This window comes from Mercenaria mercenaria, chromosome 2 (assembly GCF_021730395.1).
Source record: "Mercenaria mercenaria strain notata chromosome 2, MADL_Memer_1, whole genome shotgun sequence".
In the NCBI taxonomy this organism is placed as follows: Eukaryota; Metazoa; Mollusca; class Bivalvia; order Venerida; family Veneridae; genus Mercenaria; species Mercenaria mercenaria.
The window spans coordinates 98,627,945-98,647,308 of NC_069362.1; the positions used below are offsets into that span (position 1 = coordinate 98,627,945).

The window sequence follows — 19,364 nt, forward strand, 5'->3', positions numbered from 1 at the left end:
TCGGAGTAACGAAGAAGCTATACCGACATAGCGGATCAAACGTGATATGAGCCGCGCCATGAGAAAACCAACATAGTGGCTTTGCGACCAGCATGGATCCAGACCAGCCTGCGCATCTGCGCAGTCTGGTCAGGATCCATGCTGTTCGCTAACGGTTTCTCTAATTGTAATAGGCTTTGAAAGCGAACAGCGGATGCGCATGCTGATCTGGATCCATGTAGGTCGCAAAACCACTATGTCGGTTTTCTCATGGCGCGGCTCACATGTTACCAAGAAGGACAACAGTGATGTTTGCTAGAAAGAAACTTTATTTTAAAACTAAACACTCTTTAACAAATCAGAAATGGAAATGTAGACAGAAAGGCATAAACGCATTTATTTTACGTACTTTAAACTTCTGAAATGGATATAGATTTAGCATAAACATTCTAAACAATAGAAACATCAACATTATAAGCAGCAGTATATAATACAAATGGACGGATTTTACCGAGGACGGAAGATAATTAAATTCTTCACAGTGTCAATAGAAATGGTAGTAAAACAAATGAATGATGTATTGTCATGCAATACAGAAGTGATTGAATGTTTTAACTTTATCATGATCAGATATCTGTCAAAAATGTATATACAATAGTGTTATGTACTTACAATACGTTATAAAATGTTTGTATTTAAATTTGTATAATAATTATCTGAAAATGTATAGCAACGGTTGTTATTCGCTTCTCGCATCTATTAACATCCTGAATTTTTAAACAATATTTCATTTTTAAACTGGTGAGAAAATGGAGAAAAAATATACTGAAATACTTCACCAAGAACATACACCAACACTTTTTGTATTGTGTCGTCTGTTTTGTTGAATGTTTCTGTCGGATCATTAAAATATCAATGCAAAAATGCTACAGGCCGGATAAGAAAAGTAATCTCAAATATCTGACCACCTTTCTGGAAGGGGTGAGTGGCATATGATACATTACCTCACTTTTTTGGCAACATTTGTGCCAAGTAATATCAAAATCCCTTGATGGATGTTACAGTTATGGTTTGGACACAAAACAGACACTACTGACTTCTTCTGAATACCATTTGTGACATTAAACTTTATGGGGTGGGGCGGGAAGGGGCATTGGTATATGGACAATAAATTGTCTCATTATGGGGAACATGTGTCAGTTGTTTAAGTCCCTTGATGGTTGGTCGGGTTATGGATCAGACAGTAAACAAGAGGGCCATGATGGCCCTATATCGCTCACCTGTTATCATTGCACTTGAGGACAGGAAGGTCCTCAGAAAAAATATCTAAGTCCAAAGGACAGGAGCAACAAAGGGAAGGAATTTAACCAAAAAGAAAAAAAATCTTACAAGGTATAGATATGTTAAAATACACCTAAAAATTGGAGGTACCATCCATGTTGTACCACAGAAAACTGGTCTAGTGTTTTCCCTACGGCCAATAATAAAAAAGTTACTAAAAATAAGCTATTTATAGTAACGTAAAAGGGAAGTAATCAAAAAAAAAAATATTGTAAGTGGACAAAAGAAGGATCTGCCAAATATATCTGTTGACATAAATGAAATTTCAGATCAGTATCTTCATAAGTTATGGAGATATAACAATTTAAATTTGAAATAAAGGGAGGTAATTTGACATAAAATCAGTCCATAGTTATCTACCCTGATTGTCTCATCAGTCCAACTAATTACAATAATGAAATTTCAAATAAGTCCTGTAAGTACTTACTGATATAAATCCATTTCGATTACAATCAGGGGAGGTAATCAGATATAAAATAACTCTGGAACATATGATTGGATCTGATTTGTCATGGAATCCAAGATTTATTGTTGCTGAAGATATTTTGGAAGTTTGTATCAAATAAAACCATAAATGAAGTCTCTATATGGCTGCAAAAGCCAAAATAGCCAATTTTGGACATTTAAGGGGCCATAACTCTGGAACCAAAGATGGAATCTGGCCAGTTGAAGAAAGGGAGCAAGATCTAGTGGTGATACAAGTTGTGTGCAAGTTTAGTTAAAATCAAATCATAAATGAAGCTGCTATTGTGCAGACAAGGTCAAAATAGCTAATTTTGGCCCTTTCAGGGGCCATAACTCTAGGACCCATTATGGGCTCTGGCCGGTTCAAGAAAGGAACCGAGATCTTATGGTGACACAAGTTTTGTGCAAGTTTGATTAAATTCAAATCATAAATGAAGCTGCTATTGTGCAGACAAGGTCAAAATAGCTAATTCTGGCCCTTTCAGGGGCCATAACTCTGGAACCCGCAAAGGAATCTCGCCAGTTCAAGAAAGGAGCCGAGATCTTATGGTGATACAAGTTGTGTGCAAGTTTGGTTAAAATCAAATCATAAATGAAGCTGCTATTGTGCAGACAAGGTCAAAATAGCTAATTCTGGCCCTTTCAGGGGCCATAACTCTGGAACCCATAATGGAATCTGGCCAGTTCAAGAAAGGAACCAAGATCTTATGGTGATACAAGTTGTGTGCCAGTTTGGTAAAATTCAAATCATAAATAAAGCTGCTATTGTGCAGACAAGGTCAAAATAGCTAATTTTGGCCCTTTCAGGGGCCACAACTCTGGAACCCATATTGGGATCTGGCCAGTTCAAGAAAGGAACCGTGATCTTATGGTGATACAAGTTGTGTGCAAGTTTGGTTAAAATAAAATCATAAATGAAACCACTATCGTGCAGACAAGAAATTGTTGACGGACGCACGGACGCACGAGACGCACGGACTGACGACGGACGACGGACGACGGACGAAGGGTGATCACAAAAGCTCACCTTGTCACTATGTGACAGGTGAGCTAAAAATGCCGTTGACCTTTAACCCCTGAGCTGAACTTTAAGCTAGGAATCAGGGTGTTACGTATGACCTGTTTCATTATGGGGAATACTTGTGTAATCCCTTGATGAATGGCAGAATTATGATCGGGTACGGTTTTAACAAATGACCTATATTATCTCATTTTGGGGAACATTTTTGCCAACTACTAGTAATTATAATATAAAGATGTCTTGATGGATGGTCTCAACAGGCCGGACAAAAAAAACCCTGTTGATCGTGGACTTCCTAGTGTGCCCTTAAACTTTGAGCTAGAGATCTTTGTGTTGCGCAAGACATATCGCCTCACATCTGCATCAAGTAAAATTAAAATCCCTTGAAGGATTAGAGAGGTATCGACCGGAAAAGAAAGTGTGGATGGACGAACGGAATGACGGACGGAAAAGTGCAATCCTAAAGTTCCCGGACAGTAACGGAGAATTGAATACATAACAAGATCCCTTGTACTGAAAACAAAATTACGGCATGTTTCTAAGCCCTAGCATTTACAATGTTCATTTTCGGAGCAAACTAAACGGCTATAGTGTTAAGAAATAAATTTCTATGATGCTAATTAAAGCAAGTACTATTTGATAAGCAGCAATACATTTTTATCTAGTTTAGCTTATAAGGTTGTTATCTTTCCATTGGCGAACGTATTGTAATTTTTCAAATGTTTGGACATGGACTCATCCCGATCTTATGAACAAAGTCCTTCATAATTATTCAAAAAATGATTTTTTTTCTCTGATTTCCTCCATTGAACCGTTACCCGAAAATACAATTTTACTTGAGATCCGTATTTGTTTTTGATATTTCGTGTCTGTTATCTGCTACTGACTTCATTTGGTCACATATCACATTAGTAAATTACATACATTGTATTTGTTTTACAGAGAGTAAATGATCTCAACATAAAAAAAATGAAGAACAGTAGAAGATCGAAAGATACATTTATAGCTCATCGGATCAAGAAACGCATATGAAAACAGAGGATCTACGACAAAGGTACCCTTTAGAGAAAAGTATAAAAAATGTTTATCAGTAAACAAATGGCTTTGGAGAAACGACTAACAAAACGCACCAAAAACTTTGTTTTAACTATTTGATTTAGAGAAAAATTTAGAAAACGGAGTCATTATTATTGACCTATAGAAACAATTAAGGACAACACATAGTGTAAAAAAAGTAGATCATTTCATTTTTTCTAAACATATAGGTCTAGGGAAAAGGACAGAAAAGAGAATTATAAGCTATGTCTTTTGCATACAGTTAAAGAGAAAAGTACAAAAATACACGGTAAGCTATGTCTTTAACATCACCTTAAGTAAAGAGTATAAAAACAAATTATCAGCTATTACTTTTATGATTAACTTCAGAATAAAATATAAAAAAGTTCTTCATAAGCTTGGTCTCCAACAGTCAGTCATGAACAGAGAAAAGTATATCAAACGAGAATAATTAACTACATATCAACCTTCAATAATTAATAAAGAGAAAAACATAAACATTTCATTTTCATGTCTGTTATTCTTCGCCCTTTTTTTGGATGTGGTATCACGTGTAAACACGTGTAAACAGCTGAAATGATGTCAGCCATTAATCAGTTTGTACGTCAGTCATTCCGCGGGCGCCATGGCTGATGCGCAGTGCACCAGGATACCGAGGAGCCGGATGAGTCATTCCCGATTCTTGGGCTTGGGCTTTCATTGCCATTTTCTTGGCCATTCCTTTGTGCAGGAAATCGTCAAACTTTGCATCTCCCATGTACATGTTTGATATTGACGCCAAGAACCTGCAAGAAAAAAAATATGTTTCGTACATAGTCAGTCACAACCATAGAATAAATTGAAAATCCTACTGGTCCTTATATGTCCTAAATATCTTGAATACTAGTTTTTTACAGTAATAATACATTTTAATTAACTGTTCTCACACTGGATCCAAAATCAAATTCAAATACAATTGAAGTATTTTTGAATGCGTCTCCTACCAGAACAAACCCTAAAAAGACAAAAATGCAAAAGCATTAGTTATTCAGAATCATGAGCATGAAAACTTAAGTGCTAGACAGCATTCATATACTTTACTAGTATTGTATGTACAATATCCTACATCAAAATACAGATTTAGTTTTACAAATCCGGAATTTTCGCAATCCTAACCACCTTCAGAGTAATTATTTACAATAATTTAGGTGAACTATCTTTAATAATAAAAGGAAAGCGAAACAAGAACTGTCACTATTGGTGACAAATGCCCCCGAAGTGAACCCAACACCTGCTTACCTTTGACTTCTAAGTGTGACATTGACCTTGGAGCTAGGAGGTCTGGGTCTTGCGCATGACACATCGTCTCATTATGGTAAACATTTATGCCAAGTTATTTCAAAATTCCTTCATGGATGGCAGAGTAATGGACCGGACATGAAACAGACCTTGTTAACCTTTGACCTCTAAGTGTGACCTTGACCTTGGAGCTAGGGCTCTGGGTCTTGCGCATGATACCGTTACGTCATCTCATTATGGTTAACATTTATGTCAAGTTATTTCAAAATCCCTTTATGGATGACAAAGTTACAGCCAGGACAAGAATTTACAAGGACGGACGGACGCACGCACACACGGATGGAGAGTACGATTTTAATATGCCCAGCTTCGGGGCGTGGAGGGGGGGGGGGGGGGGCGGCATCAAAAGAAATCGGGCACCTGATAAATCATTGTCTTTTTTCACCATGTGTTTTTGCTCGCGCGGAGTTTTGCCTGCTTGTGGGAGACCTGTAGATTTTTTTCTCCAGCTTAACTAAAACGGTTCAATCCTCTAATGGTTTAACACATAGTGTTTCAATCTTACGATAAACTTATTAAAGTAGTAAGTGCCACTATTCTCATGCGGGGAAATTGCGTTATCTATCTTCAACCAGAACTAAAGACCTAACCTAAAACAATAACTTTTAAAAAAATCGCTCCCCCCACCCCCATGAGAGGATACTCCAGTTTGCAGGAAACTGGCCGCTTCTCCTTTCGGTTTTTTTATTAGAACGAAAACGCTTCCTTTTAATGTTTTAAAGCCTTTTAGTAAAATGAATGTTTAAATTCTTTCATTTATCCTCAGCACCATGAGTTCACATACTTACATTATATAGTATCTGCAAAACAATTTACTTTACCTGTCAATCTGATCTGGGAAGTAATCAATCTGTCCTTCCAGAGTTCTGTAATTTTTGTTCCTCTCTTCCATTTCAGTCGGTGATATTGTTGTACTGCCTCGGCCAATTCCTGTCCACATCTTAAATCTTAAATGCAAATTATGGTTTTAATTCACAATTTCTTCATTGTATAAATTAACGGGTCCAGTTTGAGCAATTTGAGATACTAGAAAGCACTTCCACCACTGATAACAATTATGTCTTTTCAACTTTCATTACATTATTATTGAAACTTCTACCACTTTCGATTCGCTTCAAAACCCGACAATGAAAACAAAAATGCTAGAATCTTTATGTGTGGATCAAACTTTTGATGCCATTGTAGATTATGTAGGAACAATAAAAACATATTTGTACTAGTTACCTTCCAAGCATAAAGTCAACAATTTCATAGTCATTTTGCTGTTTCGCCGTGTCGTTCCTGACAGCGGAGAATGTGTCATTGAGGATGGACAGCAACATATTCACGACAATAAACGTTACCGTGACAACGAACAAGAATATGAAGATCTGAGTTAGCCACTGGTTCACACCAAGCATGTTATAGATGTCAAACTTTCCCATCATCATAACAATACCTGGAAAGAAGTGAATCAAAGTTGTACATATATTTGAACTCCTCTCTAGTGTAGATGTTTCAATAAAAACCCTTACAAACGTTTTCTAGCTTATTATATAGTGTACATGTTTTCATGATAGTCTAGGATTGGCTGATGTGACCAGACTGTAGTGGTACAGCTTCTCTGTTCTCTGCACAATACTTATATTGCCAATTCATGGTGATCTGTAAAATATGACTGAATTTTGCTCATTTAGGTAAAACTAGTCGTGGTAAATATATATCACTATGGATATGTAAAATATAGTGACTCCTTGGTAGAGACAGGATGCCTGCGACCTGCTAGTAAGGAATCAAAAACTCTACCATAAGAGCATGAGAGACCTAGTTTCTCGCTTTTTTTACTTTTGTAAAGTTTACAGTCGCACACCGGTCACATGGCGACTGTTCCGGGCATTGTTTCGGGCATGAGCTGGTACCTAAGTGGAACCACCGACCTTCCGCAAACCAGTTGCATCTCTTCCTCACATAAAGATTCCTACAATCTAAGCAAGATTTCGAAACCACATCAGTAAGGGACAAGTGATTTGTAGTCAGCGACGTCAACCACTCGGCCACGGAGGCCCTTACAAGATCATTAAAATATTTTCTATTTTATAAGTTGTTATAAATTTAACAATTACCAGCTTCGCATGAGCTGACGAATGTCTTGAAGATGTCTAAATGTGACATGTAGACAAGGTAGAACACTTGGATAAAAGCGAGAAAAACGACGTTGAAGATTATGCTGAAGTGGATCAGATCTTTGCTCGAGTTTCTAAGGGTGTCTGACAGCATGGAAATCTTCCTGTTGAAGCGAAGGAGCTTGAGGAACTTAAGAGTGGCAAAGAACACCAGGAATCCAATGATGTAGTTGAAGATTTCGCTCCAATAGCCTACGTACTGGAATTTCATATACTCGTTTCCGTGAGTTTCATTGAAGTATTCGGTTAGTCTTTTGATGCAGAAGAGGCGGTAGAAATAGATTACAATAGCAGTTACCGACATGGCACAAATACCTAGGTCAACAAGATTCCAAAACTGTAAGAAATATTCCTTCTTTTGTTTGATGATATATCTTATTTCCTTAAAAACAAAGAATACAGTAAATGCGAAGTAGACAATTTCGCATATGATCTGAAAAAGCAAAGCAGAATTCATATACGGAAGCAAGTTGCACGGCTCGAATCTGAACGATGTAAATACACCACCGCTTGGTATAAATTCAGCTAGTAGTGTGGAGACGGAGAAGAGATTTATCGAAGGATTGTAGACCGTGAACTCCAGAAAAACAGCTCTTGTATATTTATCGACCCATCCTTCGTTTTCGAGTTGATCAAGGTCGTCAATCATGTCCTCATAAGCCTTGTTAAGCTTGACAACATATCCTCCTCCACCGTATAATGCCATCTCACCCCAGTACGGAAAGCTATCTAGCGAAGAGGCAGTCTTGTACATATATTCCTCTCTGAAATAAACAGAAACACATTATCAATAATTTAACAAAATGTAAATTATACAATTATAGTATATTATAGTGTAAAGTATTGCTTTTATTACCATTGACACCAATATCCTTAAAGGTATCAGAGAGCAAATTGTCCAAAACGTTATATTCTCAAGAAACCTCAGTTCAAGTTCTATAACATTCGAAATTCGTTACTGGATATATACAGAACTAGATACCATTGGAAAATCTCGTCTGCTTCCCTTACGGAAATTATATCTTATATTATCGAAAAGAGGAATAGCAAAAATTGGTATATCTTCTGATTCATAGCCGATAAAATAAATGCAGGATTGGTAATTAGGCACTATTGTAATATCCAACAGAACACTCAGTTTTTTCTCTTCATGGGATTATTTATAAATCTAGAAAGGTAATTAAATGTAGCAAATCTTCATGAGAATTTTGTTTCTTCCATCAGAGGTTAGTTATAAAATGTATTTCTGCATCGAAAATTAATCATTCAGGGATGTTCCTTAACAGCCCATGTTAAGGTACGCTACTATTCTGCTTTGACCGAATTATAATTTAAATGTTCATCTAGAAACATAATGAATATAAAACTAGCCCTGCTTACCTGGTACCGTTAACTGACATAGAAGTCCATCCGGCACCATAGTCTTGGTCTTCTTCTTCAGCGATATCATAGCCACCGTTGCATTCGTCAATAATACCCTCAACATAGCTCGGTATTGTACACGTATCTTAAAAAAAACACACACACAACTTACTCCTTTAAATGATATCACAACAAAATCAGTAGTTACAAGGAAAAGCTCTGTTTTCGCTGGAATTATTAATTTAGATATATGGCAAGCGTTATTGTTAGAACAGTCAGTAAATTCGGAAAATATTTTATCATGACTTAATTCACCGGTCCAAGTCACGGCATCTACGTATAATCTGTTGTTGTTTTTAGTTACTTTTCATGCTTAAAATTCAGTTGATTTAAATATGTGGCTTTAAGAACTGTTTGTCTCACTATGTATGTAGAAACTTTAGTTAAAGCACTACAACATTATAAAAACCCTATGTCCTTAAAAATTTCATTTTAATTCTTTTTATGCCTTTTGTAAAACTTCAATTTTGCAAGTTTTCTGTCTGTATTAAAGCAGAGAAAGACGAGAAAGCAAGAACGAAAAACGATCCATTATCATACTTGGTTTGGTCCTAACTTGTCTAAGAATAGCATAGCCCATCAGCCGGGACTGTTTGTCATTTATATACCCTCGCATGTAAAATGGCGGGAAGTTGTTATAATACGGTCCAGCTCTAATACCACGCAACATTCCACTCTTTGCCCACATCCAGAAATCATTGGTATTCTTCACCTAGAAAACAGAACTAAAGGTTAAGAAATAGCTTGACACTTTTGTATACAGAAATATAAATGAGCAATAACTGTTATATCAAGGATTCATATTAGCGGCCAGTGATCACGGAGACCTAAAGCATGATCTAAAAAAAACAGCATTAATTAAATTGTTAAATCGGAGTTAATGAAACGTTAAATACTTGTATTAGAAATACATAGTCCATTCAACAGTAAACTAGAAATGTGTCCATGGGACACAGATACCCCCACTACATGACAAAGGACACAGATCAACTTTGGGAAAACAATATGTTGCTATTTAAAAAAATGCAAAAAATAACCATATATAATGTACATATAAACATATACGCTTTCTTGAGATTTTTAGATACCTGACCCAGGTGCACAACTGCACATGCTGACCAACATTCTTGTAAACTTTGGTGACTCTAGGTCAAATACTTTTGGAGCTACGCGCGACACAACATTAAAATGACCAATTTTTAACTAAGTCAGGGCCATAACTCCTACACGACTGAATGAATCCGGACGCGAAACCCCAGGTGCACAACTGCACATGCTGACCAACATTCCTGTAAACTTTGGTGACTCTAGGTCAAATACTTTTGGAGCTACGCGCGACACAACATTAAAATGACCAATTTTTTACTAAGTCAGGGGCCATTACTCCTACATTACTGAATGAATCCGGCCGCGAAACCCCAGGTGCACAACTACACATGCTGACCAACATTCCTGTAAAGTTTTGTGACTCTACGTCAAACATTTTGGAGCTAAGCGCGATACAACATTAAAATGACCAATTTTTACAGTCAGGGGCCATAACTCCTACACGACTGAATGAATTCAGACGCAAAACCCCAGGTGCACAACTACACATGCTGACCAACATTCCTGTAAAGTTTTGTGACTCTACGTCAAATATTTTGGAGCTAGGCGCGATACAACATTAAAATGACCAATTTTTACAGTCAGGGGCCATAACTCCTACACGACTGAATGAATCCAGACGCAAAACCCCATGTGCACAACTACACATGCTGACCAACATTCCTGTAAAGTTTTGTGACTCTACGTCAAATACTTTTGGAGCTAGGCTCGACACAACATTCTCGGAAGGACGGACGGATGGACAAGGGCAAATCTATAAGCCCCTTCCAAAGTGGGGGCATAACAAACACATGTTCAAACTAAATAAACGTGTCGATAAACAAGAGAATACTTTTATAAGCAAAGAACTAGATACTAAGCAAGTTCTCTCTTAATCTCGAGAAAAACAAAACAATAATATGTTAATAATATGTCAAAGAATAACAGCTGGAATAATCAAGATTAAGAATTAGAACAAATATTACCTTAGAGAAAGCCTTGTTGGTGTCATTCGTTAGGATAAACACTTTCTGCATATTGTGTTTGTAATTATACGAATTCGTGCTGACATTCCTATAGCTTATTACGAGCAGTATCCACAAGAAGAAAGCATAGAACAAAATCTCTCTGATGACTGACCACATCTGTATCTCTTTCAGTCTTTGTTTCCTGGCGGCCTCTAAAGATCGAGTGTCAGGTGGTTTGGGTTTATACATTGGTTTACGTGGGGTAACAAAGCCAAACTCTGTCGTGAAGTAAAAACGGCATAATGGGTCACAATAATACTAAGTTAGAATTGAAGAATAATAATCCAAAAACATATGAAGTCAAAGTAACTTTCTTAAAGGTGGTAAATCACATTTAAGCAATATTTCATGACATTTGCTTTCGTATATTCTGTTAGACCTTTATTTAAGGAAACGAAAAGATCCATCACATAGAGTAAGATCCCTATAAGAAATGTATATTTTATTGTTTTTATAGAAGCTGAGTAATGCCAATTTCAATAAAATTTGCATTCATAAATAATGGGATATAACAGAATCTGTACCATAATGCAGGTTTTAAAACTTCGAAATTTATTTATTTTCGATTATTTTATTCCCTAGACTAAGTATGTTTATAAAATAATACTTATACTAAAATAATTATATCTTGGTTTGGCAACCAGGATAGGAAAATCAAATTTTAACATTACCTCCAGTGGAAATCTAACATGTAGTAAACAGTAAACACTCAATGAGCATAAATAAGTATGAATGATCAGGTGTTAAATTTTTGATGAAATTCATATTTGTTTACAGGGAGACATTCAACCTGTTTTACATTATTCTGTTTTATGAGTTGGTTTGCATTTCATTTCTCATCAGATACAATTAATATTGCCTCTAAACGGTATTCCCAATATAAACCCATGAGTCCAAACTATGAACAGTTACATTTATTCTGCAATGGATCGAGATGTCTGGTCTCTAAAGTAAAATCATTACGTGTAACGTTTTCAATTAAAGGCTTGTCATTTTAACATTTGGGGATTGAACTTATTCCAACATAAAACTTTTGGTGTGGAATCAGTAGTATGTAAGGAAACGAAACACAGAAAAAAAGTCCTCCAAACTATCATGGCATATTTTTGAGATATTGCATCTGGAATTCTGAAGTGTTATGACCGTAACTGGTATCATATGCTGTTTTGTTCTACTGCTGGTATACTTTAGCATAAATGGTTGCTTTGAATATCATAATTTTTCTATGATGTACTGGTAGGCTACCTTAAGTATTTTACCATCTTAGTCAAAAAGCATCGGGGTGTCAAAGTTCAGAACATAGGTGTCAAAATTCAGAACATAGAATTTCCAACTAAATTTATACGTATAATATTTTGAAACAAACTAGTCGGCATTGGAGTTAAAAGGGACTGAACACCAAATGTGTGTATCCAAGGAAAAACATTCATCGGGGATTCATAAAACAAAACTGTATTGACAATGTTACTGCATATGGGTAGGGTGCATAAACAATGATAGCAATTATTGATAAAATGTTTCTTGAACTGCTTTATTATGCAATGCATGCATGTGAATACAGAAATTATACTAATATTTCGTTTAATTGATTATAGTTTAGATGAATTTGCAATTCTTTGTTTAATTGAAATCTAAAAGGGAGCTGCCCTGATATATCACCTAATTTTTAGAGTGCGAGTCTGCTATTCTGCCAAAGGATCTTTTTACAGATTTTATTAACTATCACAACAGCAATCTTTTAAGTGTCGTGTGGCGGCTGTAAAAGTCTGCTCGTACTTGGGTTCAATGTTGTTATATTTTCTGGTCCTTTGGAATCATGGAATCTATACAATAGACATGTAATACAGTTCCACTTAAGCCGGTGGTAAGGGACGTGAGAGGTGTTGCACATTTAATTACCTCTCCAGGACAGACTCAATCAAACCGAATCTGCTATTCTGCTTGGTTGCATTCTATGCTTCCACAGGACTTTTTAGATTTTATTGGATTTCTTGTGAGGACTTTTTAACTGTATTGCATTAGTAACTATAGAGCATGAATCATCAGTAAAACTTTATGTTGGAATTAGTTAAGGTTCTGACATTATATTTTTAGCAACATAAGCGGCCTAAACAGTCATTTTTGGCTTTGTTTTGCACTGAAAAGTATCTTTTATTCATACCGTCTTCTTCATCATGTAGGTACTCTTCATCGGTTTCAAGTTTTTTCGGGGCTTCTTCATCATCGTCATCCTCATCTCCGCCTGGATTCTTTATGATGAGTGAGAATATGATGGCAAGAAGGAACACCTGAAAATGTAAGATAAAAGTATTGAGGTTGATTCTTTATGATTAGCTAAAATATAATGGAAAATAGGAACTCCTACAAGGTGGCAACTTGACATGGACCCTTAAATGTTATAATCTTTTAATTCTACGCTTATTTTTCACTGGAAACATTACAGACGGACACGCCTGCATCTACAAAACGTTTAGGACTGTTTACACCAAACAGTATGTGATTATTCAGTATTGTATTAGTGGTCCAAAATGAAGTTTCATGTTGTGGATGAAATATGGTATAATCAGTCATATCGGGATGTGGCAGTTATATTGATCTGGCTTAGTTTTATTACTTATTGATTTCAGAAAAGATCTAGACCATCTCCATACTACAGTTTTATTCATTTAGAAAATGTCCACGCGTTATTGCGCAACAGTAATTTTCAAGAGAGCATTTTGCAGAGGGTGCTGTTTTTCAAAACGGATTATTTGATCTATATAAAAAATAACATTTCATTTTTTTTAATTTTTTAGTAAGAAGACACGGCAGACTACCTGCCTATATATAGTTATCGTATCATTGAAATGCTCTAAAGTAATGAAAATGAGATCTCAAGACTTAATTGTTTTTAGAAGGAACTGAATTAGTATATGGTAACATTTACAGAAACATCTGTTCCTGTTCTAAGTTGTTCTTCACAAGCAGTTGACAAACATTTCCCATGATTCAAACCGAAGACAAATGCAACTTCATTGATAAGTTACACCAATATGTATATAGGGGTAATACATGTTTTTTTTGTGTATTTACGTCTGCAGAAGCCCGCGGTATTGTTGGTGACTGAGACCGAAGCCTGAGGTCACAAACATATCCAGAGGGCTACTGCACATGTTTATACACAAAACAAAGGTCACTATTCTGGCATAAAAACATATTTTTGAGTAAGAACCTTTTTCAACTTGTTGGTTTGCCTCCAAGATTTATATGAATTCTGTGAGATATTTGAAAAAAAACCATACCGATTGATACTTTCCAAATTCGATAATATGATTCCTAAAATAAACTAAATAAAATGAGCTGTGCCACGAGAAAACCAACATAGTGGCTTTGCGACCAGCATGGATCCAGACCAGCCTGCGCATCCGCGCAGTCTGGTCAGGATCCATGCTGTTCGCTAATGGTTTCTCTAATAACAAAAGTCTTTGAAAGCGAACAGCATGGATCCTGACCAGACTGCGCGGATGCGCAGGCTGGTCTGGATCCATGCTGGTCGCAAACCCACTATGTTGGTTTTCTCATGGCACGGCTCAAATAAATTACATGCGATTCAATACGTGCATGGTTATCGACGAACTTTTCCTAACACCCATTTTGAAAGAGCATAAATACCGAAGCAAGAATAATTCGGCACTGACACAGCGTTTCAAAACTAATGATTGGGTATTAACACAAGTGCATTGCCTTGTAAATACATGATTCTTCCAATTTACATGCCCGGATCCAGTGAAAAAAGGTTTTATGCAAGAATTTAGTAAATTGTAAAATAATAAGCGATAGCCCATCGTAAAAGTGACTATCCATTGAGGTCTGAAATGTACGGTTTTAACAATTTTGCTAATTCAGAGAAATTGAATTACCTTGATTGGTTGCGTGAAGAAAACTGACGTGAAGAATGAAATCAGCATGGATGTTATCCACTTCTTACATTTGATATCCTGAAACATGATTCCATAGAATGTTACAAAGGCCGCGGAGACCAGTACGGCGATCCATAGCAGTATCCAAGAAATGATGGTGAACCACCAAGGGAGCTCACACTTCTTTTTCTTCTTCTTGTGACCAGCATCGACATTTGTTGTGGACATAGAAGATTCTGGACGTGACAATGACGAATGTGAGCGTTTAGTTTCCATAAGGAATGAAGATCCGGGTCTTTCATAATCGAGAGAACTTTTCACTCGTGGATTAACGTCGGCCATTGATGTTGTGCGGTCTGGTTTGGATTTTATCGCCTCTTCTACGCGAGACGGCCGGAGCTTGCGTGGACGGGACTTCCGGAAGAGCGTGATGAGCAAAAAGTTTACTGGGAATATTATCAAATTTGCCATAACGCCGATGAAAATCTGAAATATATATGAAAAGGCATACTCAACAGGTAATCAAATCTGCATTATAGTATCAAAATGAAACTTTTTCACTTGAATTCAAATGGCAAGTAGTTTTTAAGTTTTTTAGACTAAAAAATAACACTAAAAATATTTGATATGTTTTATGAGAGAAGTTTTTTTTCAGCTCTTTGCATCTTTATTACCGCTCCAAATGGCATATTTATCTTTTATGAAAGCTTTTGTTTTTCAAAATGTCGAAAAAGCACAAGTACCTTCTTTTAAAATATGTACCTGTTCTGATGTGAGTGCAAATGGTCCAAATTGAAAAGCATTTGCATCCGAAGTCGCTGTCTCATAGAACATAGCGTTAGCAAGCATTGAAGTATACAACAGACAGAGGCAGCAAGAGACTCGCTGACAGCGGGTAAACCGGCTTTGTGGTGGTCGAGCAACTACTGAAAACCACAGATGACCATCACTAAGGTTCTTTGTCGCTCTTTCAGCAAACAGGTGAGAAAATTCAGTCATTTGTTCTTTGCCGGCAACTGGAATGACACGGTCAACCTGAAAGTATAACAAGTTAGTTATTTATGTTGTTTATCAACAGTTTTAATTAGAAAATACAAAATCAATAATAGCCTTCAATTATGCTTAAACTACGCCCCAATGGTTTAGATTGACTATTTTATTGAGGGATTGGGACTGTTGGCGCAGTAAATGTTTATTATTACATATACACGTATAATAATGCCCTCATGAAAAGTAAAAAGGGTTATTATACTTTATAGGAGTTTAAATTACGGTGTGTGCGTGCGTGCGTGAGTGCGTGTGTGTGTTTGGGTTTAAAGTCTTTTTAAAAATACTGTGACAAACCAGTTACAGACAGATATGTTCTTGCTCTTGACTTTTTATTGGTATAACAGATAGTTTAAATGCATGACATGCAGGAATATTTTCAAATGAATCTATACGTAAAGTGAAAAAGCAATCTGATATACCGTAAAAGTTAAGAAATCCAAATATAATGGTAAATGATCACTCTTAATGAATATTACTTTATAAATATGTTAACATTCAAGAATATAAAAAAACTACTTCTACATTATATCTGCGTTTGCGGAAATTATATACCTGACCATCGTCTTCTTCCACAGCAAACCATCTGTTGGCGATGAAGTAGTATTTCTTGTCCGTCTGTACGTCTCGCACGATCACGTGATTCAGGTACCAAGACGCCGTACGTCCTTTGCCGGAGTTGTCATGCCAGATCCGGAGATAGTTCAGTGCTCCAATTGATCTATAGATAATGATCACTACAGCTGTTTGTATATATTTATACACATTTGAAGATAATAAAATACCCCACGGGCTAATAAATGAAATATAAATTTTATGCCCACAAGTAACTTGTATACTAGATCCAAATTTCATATTTAAGAACATGAACAATTACTTTATATAGTGTATGCAACCATAAAATCAACAAGTTTATGTGTATAAACAGTACTATGCATTAGATTGTATATGTTGAGCGCAAATAACCAATCTGCGCGATTTACCAAACGCGCAGCGCATATAACAAATTTTGTAAGTTGGTTATATGCGCAATGATTTACCAATCGTTGCGCAGGATAAATTTAACCTGCCCGATTTACCAAATGCGCAGCGCAAATAACAAATGTAACTTTATATATCAGAAATTTGCATTTCGTGTTTGATAAATCATGCAGTTGGTCAATTTATTTATAAATATAGATGTCAAATTCTGAATATCTCGATACTTAAATTAGGTGTCATAAATTTGTTTCTACATCAGTAAATTCACGGCAGTCGGTCACCAGGTTTCAATACCTCCAATCTTATACAAGATGCAATAAAACCCAAACATGCGTGAAGGTGTGATTTCCTCCAGCTTGCACACGTCGTCCCCTGGTATGTTTTGGGCTATTTTTATAATTTTCTACTTCACCCGAGCACACACTTAGCAAAATACCGTTTTTATTATATTGAAATATCTTGAAATTTCCCAATAATATTCTTTCTACCAACGGGAGCATATCTCTCAACATGTCTAAGATAAAAGATGAAATAAAAAAGTCACAGAATTAAAAGAAAATTCTTACAGATCTTATCTATATTATTATTATTATTATTATTATTATTTTATAGTACAAAATCGATTGAATAAAGAGTAGGCCTTTGATTACAGACTAAAACTATAGAGTTTTTTTACAAATCTAAATGGATCTATAATGTTACACCTGTAACTTACATGGGAGGTCGGTCCTGCGCTAATAGCAAAGTTTGAAATTACACTGTATTTCAGATATATTTCATTCATAAAACATACTATTTATGTAACTTTCAAATGAATACTGTAGAAAAATGAATAGAAAAAGAGTGATTTCTGTCATAACGAGAACGAAATATTACATTTTTTATCCGCGCAAGACGTGTGTCTGCGCTAATAATAAATCTGGAAATTACTCTGATAACTTGAATATCTTTTATAACTCATATTAACTTTTACTTTGATTAACGATTACAGACTAAAACTATAGGGTTTTTTTACAAATCAAAATGGATCTATAATGTTACCCCTGTAACTTGCTTGGCAGGTCGGTCCTGCGCCAATAGCAAAGTTTGAAATTACACTGTATTTCAAACATATTTCATTCATAAAACATACTATTTATGTAACTTTCAAATGTATACTGTAGTAAAATGAATAGAAAAAGAGTGATTTCTGTCATAACGAGAACGAAATATTACATTTTTTATCTGCGCAAAATGTGTGTCTACGCTAATAATAAATCTGGAAATTACTCTGATAACTTGAATATCTTTTATAAATTATATTAACTTTTACTTTGATTTACGATTACAGACTTAAACTATAGGGTTTTTTTACAAATCAAAATGGATCTATAATGTTACACCTGTAACTTGCGTGGCAGGTCGGTCCTGCGCTAATAGCAAAGTTTGAAATTACAATGTATTTCAGATATATTTCATTCATAAAACATACTATTTATGTAACTTTCAAATGAATACTGTAGAAAAACTGAATAGAAAAAGAGTGATTTCTGTCATAACGAGAACGAAATATTACCTTTTTTATCTGCGCAAGATGTGTGTCTGCGCTAATAATAAATCTGGAAATTACTCTGATAACTTGAATATCTTTTATAAATCATATTAACTTTTACTTTGATTTACGATTACAGACTTAAACTATAGGTTTTTTTACAAATCTAAATGGATCTATAATGTTACACCTGTAACTTGCGTGGCAGGTCGGTCCTGCGCTAATAGCAAAGTTTGAAATTACACTGTATTTCAGACATATTTCATTCATAAAACATACTATTTATGTAACTTTCAAATGAATACTGTAGAAAAATGAATAGAAAAAGAGTGATTTCTGTCATAACGAGAACGAAATATTACATTTTTTATCAGCGCAAGATGTGTGTCTGTGCTAATAATAAATCTGGAAATTACTCTGATAACTTGAATGTTTCTCATGAACTATGTTAACTTAAACTCTTGCGCAGATAACAAATGTAATATTTCGTTCTCGTTATGACGAAAACCCCTTTTCTTTCTAATTATTTTCTACTCTGAAAACATTTTTTAAGAAGTTACATAAATGGTATCTTTTAGAATTGAAATATGTTTGAAATATCGACGTCATTTCAGGATTTGCTATTAGCGCAGGACCGACATCCCGCGCAGGATACAGATGTAACAAAATATTCATTTGGCAAAAGCTACAATTTCAGCCTGTAATCATAAAACAATGATAAAGTTAGCATGGTTTATGAAAGATATCATAGTTATCAGGATTATTTCCAGATTTTTATTAGCGCAGGGCAAACACATCTTGCACAGATAACAAATGTAATATTTCGTTCTCGTTTTGACGGAAATCACACTTCTTTCTAATTTTTTTTTCTACTCCGAAAACATTTTTATGAAGTTACATAAATAGTATCTTTTAGAATTGAAATATCTTGCAAATATTAACGTCAGTTCAGAAATTGCCATTAGCACAGGAACAACATCCCGCGCAGGCTACGGATGAAACATTATA

The 19,364-nt window shown here is 35.5% G+C and overlaps 1 protein-coding gene across 1 annotated transcript in view; it reads right to left on the minus strand.

The window, feature by feature from the left end:
- Window positions 1-4,027: 4,027 nt before the first annotated feature.
- LOC123564686 (uncharacterized) overlaps window positions 4,028-19,364 on the minus strand; it is a 108,361-nt gene continuing 93,024 nt past the window's right edge. Inside the window, exons 38-48 of the mRNA XM_053537347.1 lie at window positions 16,400-16,565; window positions 15,560-15,832; window positions 14,798-15,283; window positions 13,060-13,186; window positions 10,857-11,116; window positions 9,325-9,496; window positions 8,743-8,869; window positions 7,303-8,126; window positions 6,425-6,638; window positions 6,022-6,147; window positions 4,028-4,647 (exon numbers count right to left, since the gene is read on the minus strand). Coding sequence (XP_053393322.1) covers window positions 4,452-4,647; window positions 6,022-6,147; window positions 6,425-6,638; window positions 7,303-8,126; window positions 8,743-8,869; window positions 9,325-9,496; window positions 10,857-11,116; window positions 13,060-13,186; window positions 14,798-15,283; window positions 15,560-15,832; window positions 16,400-16,565 — 2,971 coding nt within the window. The 3' untranslated portion in view covers window positions 4,028-4,451. The remainder of the gene's footprint in view (window positions 4,648-6,021; window positions 6,148-6,424; window positions 6,639-7,302; window positions 8,127-8,742; window positions 8,870-9,324; window positions 9,497-10,856; window positions 11,117-13,059; window positions 13,187-14,797; window positions 15,284-15,559; window positions 15,833-16,399; window positions 16,566-19,364) is intronic.